The 8,060-nt window shown below is 41.3% G+C and overlaps 1 protein-coding gene across 8 annotated transcripts in view; it reads right to left on the reverse strand.

Annotated features, from left to right (window-relative positions):
- The window catches only part of qki2 (QKI, KH domain containing, RNA binding 2), a 46,813-nt gene extending 39,037 nt beyond the window's left edge, over window positions 1-7,776 (reverse strand). For 4 of the 8 annotated variants that reach the window (XM_038308798.1, XM_038308797.1, XM_038308796.1 and 1 more), the window contains exon 1: window positions 7,276-7,776. In XM_038308798.1, the coding sequence (XP_038164726.1) occupies window positions 7,276-7,417 (142 nt within the window). In that variant the 5' untranslated portion in view covers window positions 7,418-7,776. The remainder of the gene's footprint in view (window positions 1-7,275) is intronic. The other 4 variants (XM_038308803.1, XM_038308800.1, XM_038308802.1 and 1 more) reach the window with 1 other exon arrangement.
- Window positions 7,777-8,060: the final 284 nt, after the last annotated feature.

An 8,060-nucleotide genomic window follows, 5' to 3' on the forward strand; every position in this document is an offset into this window, starting at 1 on the left:
TCTTCAAACTTGGAAACAAAGTCCAGAGGATTGATTTTAACTTTTTTTGATGATGATGACCTGGATGACTGAGAATCTTCACCAGCAGATTTTAATGATAAGAACAAAGTTATGATATTACAAGAAAAAGATTTAGTTGACGATAAACTATGTAATGAGCGCTCTATCCTTCACCAATCAACCAAATTAACTTTTCCCTCTAAAATCTTGCAAACTATCAATAGTTCTTTCTTGTAATATTGAACTTTTGTTCTATTATTATTGTTCTGGTAAAATTATGACCTTATTTTTGTGGTATTACCGTATTCCCCAAACTATAGAGCGCGCCTCAATATAGGCCACGCCCACCAAGGTTTTTTTGTGTTTTTTTTTAAACTGGAAACATACATATATAAGCCGCTGATATCTACTGAACTGTAACCCACCAAACCTGTAGGGGGAGCTCTACATATAGTCCTTGGAGAATAATGTTGACAATAAAAAAGTCCTTTAATGAGCGCTCTATGCATCGCGTTAAAATGCTTCAGGCTACAGTTTAGTTTATCCAATAAACCAAATTAACTTTTCCCTCTAAAATCTTGCAAACCATCAATAGTTTTTTCTTGTAATATTGAACTTTTGTTCTAATATTATTGTTCTGTTACAATTATGACCTTATTTTTGTGGTATTACCGTATTCCCCATAGGGCTGGGCGATAATTCAATAACGATATATATCGATCGATAGACGTGTGGCGCAATAGAACAAAAAGAGGGTCGATAAAAGTTCGATAAAAAAGAAACGCAGTTTTCCTTCCTTCTCATTGTAGCCTAGCATGTAGGTTTATGCTAGTCACTGCTTCCTCCCAACCAATCACAATCGCGGACCCAGGCACGCCGTCACAAAGCGCCGCCCTCTCAAACCACAACACAGAGCACATGAAGATGTCGCAGCAAGGAGAGTCGGAGGAAATTGTTTCAAAGAAGGGTTTTGTAGTTCGCCAGTTTGGAAGTATTTCGGTCATGGCAAGTCTGACCAAAAACAAACCACAGTCATCTGGAAAATGTGTCGGGAACCAGTGAAAACCAGTCTGATAACGAAACCAACTTTTTTTTTATCATCTCAGCCGCTCACAGCCGCAGGAGTACGAGCTGTTTAGGCCCCGGTGCGGCTCTCCTCCGAGGAATCTTCGGAAAATATATATATATTTTCAGTTCTGGGCAGTTTCCCACATAGTTCTAACAATTGAGATAAAAATGCTGAGGGGCCAGAAACTTCAAAGTAATAACTCAGGTTAAAGCAGGAAACGGGGGCGGCGGTGGGGGGGCATTTATTTATTTGTTATATTTATTTTGGTCACTTTTCTGGTCACTTTAGTTTATTCTTTGTCAGTATTTAATAACATAACTCAGGTCTCTCAAGTTATTTTTCTTTAAAACAATTCTGTTATGGTTAAAAAAGTTGGTTAAATAAAGATTTAATTCGAAGTCTGTGTTTGTGTTTTTTATTAAAATTAAATCATTTAGCAATATTATAAAAAGTCCAGGCAGAGCTGCACATAAAATATGGTTTCAAATCTTTTCAATAATTATCGATATCGATCAATATGCATTTTTTTTTATCGATAAGCTTTTTTTCTATATCGCCCAGCCCTAATTCCCCAAACTATAGAGCGCTCCTAAATATAGGCCACACCCACCAATTCGTATTTATTTATTTTTTCTAAACTGGAAACATTCATTTATAATCCGCTGATATCTACTGAACTGTAACCCACCAAACCTGTAGGGGGAGCTCTACGCATAGTCCTTGGAGAATAATGTTGACGATAAAGAAACACTTTTGTGAGCGCTCTGTCGCGTTAAAATGCTTCAGGCTACAGTTTAGTTTAACCAATAAACCAAATTAACTTTTCCCTCTAAAATCTACAAACTATCAATAGTTTTTTCTTGTAATATTGAACTTTTGTTCTAATGTTATTCTTCTGGTACAATTATGACCTTATTTTTGTGGTATTACCGTATTCCCCAAACTATAGAGCGCGCCTCAATATAGGCCACGCCCACCAAGGTTTATTTATTTATTTTTTTTAAACTGGAAACATTCATATATAATCCGCATCGCAGTGTGCTATAATCCGCTGATATCTACTGAACTGTAACCCACCAAACCTGTAGGGGGAGCTCTACATATAGTCCTTGGAGAATAATGTTGACGATAAAAAAGTCCTTTAATGAGCGCTCTATGCGTCACATTAAAAAGCTTCAGGCTTAAGTTTAGTTTAGCCAATAAACCAAATTAACTTTTCCCTCTAAAATCTTTCAAACTATCAATAGTTTTTTCTTGTAATATTGAACTTTTGTTCTAATGTTATTCTTCTGGTACAATTATGACCTTATTTTTGTGGTATTACCGTATTCCCCAAACTATAGAGCGCTCCTAAATATAGGCCACGACCACCAAGTTTTGGTTTTTTTTTTTAAACTGGAAACATTCATATATAATCCGCTGATATCTACTGAACTGTAACCCCTTGCTCACACTGGCTCCGGTGCGGTTACCGAGCCGACAGAGACAGCAACTCCCGCACACCCCCTCTCACACCGCCCTTTTGACTACGGTGCGGTTCGGCTCTGCGGCTCCGGCAACAGGTCCGGAGATTTAACAGAAGTTCACCTGAGTTCACGTAACTTCACGCGATAACACGGCCAAAATAAGGATATTTGCGAGAGCTTGTTGCGGAGGTTCTCCGGCACGCCGCAAGGATAGCTTTCTTGCGGAATTTTCTGCAGCGCCGGAGTGTCTCGGTAACCGCAGCCGGACAGCTCAGCAGCCGGTGAGAGAGGTTTATGTCTTTTTAATGACTTGGAATCACTGCGGCGCCGCACCCACCGCACCGCAACGGTAAGACCGGAGTCGGTGTGAGCCTGGGGTAACCCACCAAACCTGTAGGGGGAGCTCTACATATAGTCCTTGGAGAATAATGTTGACGATAAAAAAGTCCTTTAATGAGCGCTCTATGCGTCACATTAAAAAGCTTCAGGCTTAAAGCTACAGTGTGTAATTTTCAGCGACATCTAGCGGTCAGACTGCAGACCGCAGCAACATGAACATCTCCCCCCCACCGCTTCTCCCCCCCAACAGTACGGCGAGCGTTACGGGACAAAATGTCTTCCACGACGTCCACATCACCTACCTTCTCAAGTGATGAGGTTTGTTTACATAGATAATTTTACAGATAGTATTTCATTAGTCTGTGTAGGGTATAGATTTCATGTAGACTTAAGATAATAAATATACCCGTTATTTTTTCTACGTCGTTGTGACGTTTTGGTGAGCTGCTTTGCATGGTGATATAAACAGACGAAGTAATTGTAGTCGTTAGTTTAACAGCGAGATTGTGTTCGCTGGAAGAATATATATTCCCCGTTTACAGAGTCCAAGTCATTTTGGTGGCACGGGGGTTACAACGCGAGGGAGAGGGAGAGGACGAGGGCGAAGGCAGGGAGGCCGTGCAGCTAGGGCCAGGCGAGGGAGGGGAGCCAGCGGGGTGAGAGCAGAGGAAGAAAGGCTTGAAGATCTCCAAAGGAGCCGGAGAGAAGTAACCGAGGTATATATCCAGAAAATTATTTTACAGAAAATTACTGAATCATTACCTATGAAACGTCAGGGACGTTGCTGAATAAGTATACTGGAGAGTAGCAGCATCATCACGCAGCATGTTATTGTTTTAGACAGGTCTGAGCATCCTGTACTCCAAAAACTGCAGTGATATTAGACAATTGTGTGTGTAGGATTAATTACCTGTCCAAGAGAAAACTGGCAACTTGAGCGTCACTTTGAAAACCTTTTTCCTCCATCAGTGACTTCCATCGTGTAAATGCCGTGCCAATGTTGATCCGTGTTTTTTGTCGTTTCTTGTCACGCTTGCGTTTATTCTCGTCGTGTTTCCGCTTCTTAGATGACGGGGGTTCGGTGTCCGCCGCTTTTCGTTGTGATACAGAGTAGGCATGATCCTCCATTCGTCTGATGTTTGGCCGCACAGTGCCAAACAGTTTGCAAAGTCACTCACGCCTGCCGCCTTGTTCACCTTTCTTGTTACTGAGGCGCAGTATACCTGCTTCTTCTTCTTCTTTGGTTTCAGGCAGACTAAACGCTTCTCAGGCATAATACTGCCATCTACTGTTCAGTACCGTCTCAGTTCATCTCTCTCAACTTGCCGTAGTTATTTTTGAGCGTCATGGGAGATCTCGCAATCGCTAGTTTGTTGCCTCTGCGCTTGCCGTAGCGCAAAGATGTCAGCCTCCATGGCTGCGAGACCCGCTCCTATGTAATTATAAATAACGAATTCTAAGGCAACGCAAATATTATGGTTAAAAGGCTGAGCTCATAGGTGATGATAAATAACATAGTTATGTATAATATATTAAATTTCTGACTTTATATGCCTGTAATTATTACACACTGTAGCTTTAAGTTTAGTTTAGCCAATAAACCAAATTAACTTTTCCCTCTAAAATCTTTCAAACTATCAATAGTTTTTTCTTGTAATATTGAACTTTTGTTCTAATGTTATTCTTCTGGTACAATTATGACCTTATTTTTGTGGTATTACCGTATTCCCCAAACTATAGAGCGCTCCTAAATATAGGCCACGCCCACCAAGTTTTTTTGTTTTTTTTTTAAACTGGAAACATTCATATATAATCCGCTGATATCTACTGAACTGTAACCCACCAAACCTGTAGGGGGAGCTCTACGCATAGTCCTTGGAGAATAATGTTGACGATAAAAAAGCACTTTTGTGAGCGCTCTGTCGCGTTAAAATGCTTCAGGCTACAGTTTAGTTTAACCAATAAACCAAATTAACTTTTCCCTCTAAAATCTTTCAAACTATCAATAGTTTTTTCTTGTAATATTGAACTTTTGTTCTAATGTTATTCTTCTGGTACAATTATGACCTTATTTTTGTGATATTACCGTATTTCCCAAACTATAGAGCGCTCCTAAATATAGGCCACGCCCACCAAGTTTTTCTTTTTTTTTTTTTTTTACTGGAAACAGACATATATAAGCCGCTGATATCTACTGAACTGTCTTCCACCAAACCTGTAGGGGGAGCTCTACATATAGTCCTTGGAGAATAATGTTGACGATCTATCCGTCGCTCTATGCGTCGCGTTAAAATGCTTCAGGCTAAGGTTTAGTTTAACCAATCAACCAAATTCACTCCTTTTCCAGTGTTAATTAGTGCCGAGCTTCTGAAAGAGACGGACATGCACCCAAAACCTCAAACTCAACCCTATTTCTGATATTTTGAATTAAAAAAAGCTTCCTGGATGGGAAGAGAAACGTCTTCAAACTTGGAAACAAAGTCCAGTGGATTTTTTTTTTTTACTTTTCTGGAAGCCATACAGATTATTTTGGCATCCATATTTGTTGCTGCTTTCTCTTCCTCCATTTAGATGATGAAAATAAACAAAAGTTTAACCGTGGATGGTAAATGTGGGGGAGGACCGATGCATGCGCTTCATGTGATCTCCTGAATGAATCAGTGAATGCATGCAGCAGCCACCAGGACAAGAAATAAAAAAAACATGCCAATATCGGCGCAGACTGTGAGCCGGCCGATGAATCGGTCCATCTGTAACGCAGCGTATCAACAGGTCGGGCACGCATCATGACCCATGGCCTTGTCAGAGGCTACAAATCGAAGATTTTACACATTCACATGCTCTCGTTCCTGCGCAGGGATGGGCTGCAGCATTCACATAAGCCTGCTCATTAGGTCACTGGGAAAGTCTAACAACTGTCTGTTTGTTCCCATCACAAACTATCCCTGTCTGAGACAGAGAGACAGAGAGACAGAGAGGGAGAGCTGCTACTGTCAGTGAATCAGGAATCTAGATCAAGATTCAGGTTTGAATCATAAAAAGAAAACAAGCTTTTTGGTTCAAAGTTTGCTGCAGTTTCTGAGGATTGTTGGACGAATCCTGCAGATAAAAAGCTTCTGGAAGAAACTTCACTGAATCAGAAATATCTGCATAAGAAACAAAATGTAGGATTTGTAATTAACCTGCAAAGATAAAGCCACAGGCTGATGAGTAACGCGAAGAGATGTGACTGACGTTTTAAACAGAAAACGCTTTTTATCGGCTGAAACTGATTTCCGAAGTTAGTGGAGGTCTGAGCTCAAATATTTTTTTATTTTTATGAAGTTTTAATGTCCTAAAAGGGGCCAGAGTGAGCGAGGCGTTCTCTGATCAGGTTGGATGTAAAGTTAACATGCTGAGCACTGCCGGTCAGCAGATCCTGGCTTATATTTAAGGCGAAATTCTGTGTTTAGCAACATTTCATATTAAGTCTATACATCAAAATATAAACAAATAAATTAATATTTTACCATCAGAAAAGAAAATTGTTCTTAAAGCCCATCAGAATAAACCGGTTTCAGCTACAGTTGCACCAATCTTCCAAAATCAAACTAGTTTTATTTTTCAAGCCTGATTTAATGTTTTTGCAACTTTGACACATTCTGGTTTTAGTTTGTTTTTTTTTCATGCTACAAATAAAGCAACTTAAATTAAAAGAAGAAGCAAAACCAGATGCTTCTAAAGTCTTATTTTCTATAGAGGATAAAGGCCATGCTGATCATGGGCGGATCTAGACAGGGGCCAATGGGGGCCAGTGCCCCTGTAGATCATGTCCTGAAGAAATAATACTTAAAAATACTTAAAAGAAGTTCTAATGATGATCTGCGCTGGAACAGACATGGATCCAAAGGACCTATTTAATTTTTTTTCTTTACAAGTTCTGTTTTACTAATTATTTAAAAACAATGAGGTGAAAGCTTCAGTGGTATTAAGGTAGGATCCCCGTTTTCATCTGCTAAACAAATTGCTCTAATTTTTACAGCTGAATTTATCAGTTTTTCTTGAGTTTTATTTCAAATTTTATAGAAAAAGGTAATTCTAATTCAAAAATATGTAAAATTACTAAATTATGAATGTATATTGACCTAACAAGACATGTTATTTTACTAAAACTTAATTAAATAGACATTTCATTTCATGCAGCGATATTATTATATCTGAATCTCTTTCCCTGTTTTATATTTCATGCTTTTCTGGGCCCCCCATGAGAGCATGCTGGGCCCCTCCTGGCCCCCTGGAACATTTAGTGTAGACCCGCCGCTGCTGCTGATGCTGGGGGGATCAGAGGGTTCAGTTAGGCTCCAGGTTAAAGGTCAGCTTGGACCCTGAGCTTGGATCAGTAGGGGGGGGGGGGGGGGTTACCTTCATCCAGCAGCCGCTCCAGGTGCGTGAAGATGCCGCTGAAGTTGGGCAGGGAGCTCATCACCTTCCGGTCGTTCATCAGCTGCATCAGATAGTCCGGGTTGGACTTGGGTCTTTCCTTCACCTCTGTCTCCCCCACCATGGCTCTGGATCCGGGCGTCCTGACTGGCAGAGAAGCAACTTTCAACTTTTCTTTCTGTTTTATTGTTTTTAATAAAAAGCGAAGCTCCCAGCGGGGATTCCGCCGCTCAGACTCTCAGCTCCTTCGGTCCTCCTCAGCAGCCCCTCGGCTCTCCCACAGTTTACAACAAGTTCAGGGAGGGGGGGAGTTTGGCTCTAGTTCGTCCTCCGCTCCTTCAGCTACGGACCGACCCTCAGCTGCTCCCCGCCTGCTTCGCTCCGGTCCTCCGGTGGTTCGGTGTTCAGCAGCGGGACAGACTCCCTGTCATATGATTACAGTACAGCACGAGAGGACTGCCGCGAGCGCGCCGCGCGTCGCCGATATCAGACAGGGGGTGTGGGTGGAGGAGGAGGGGGGTCGCGCCCCTATCCGCGTACCCCCGCCCAGCGCTGCATTTCCCATCGCGCGCACACGCACGCGGACATCCCGGGTGAAGAAGCAGGGGCGGATCTAGAGGACATTCACCAGGGGCTCAGGGTGGGGCCAGGGCGCAGAGATATATATGATGAAATTATTATAAAATAAAATGAATAAAGCTTTAAAGTCGTAGGGAAATCATACTTAAATGTGAAATTATTGTTGCTTAAACATATATATAAATGTA

Source organism: Cyprinodon tularosa, unplaced genomic scaffold (assembly GCF_016077235.1).
Source record: "Cyprinodon tularosa strain WSP-4 unplaced genomic scaffold, ASM1607723v1 ctg648, whole genome shotgun sequence".
NCBI lineage: Eukaryota > Metazoa > Chordata > Actinopteri > Cyprinodontiformes > Cyprinodontidae > Cyprinodon > Cyprinodon tularosa.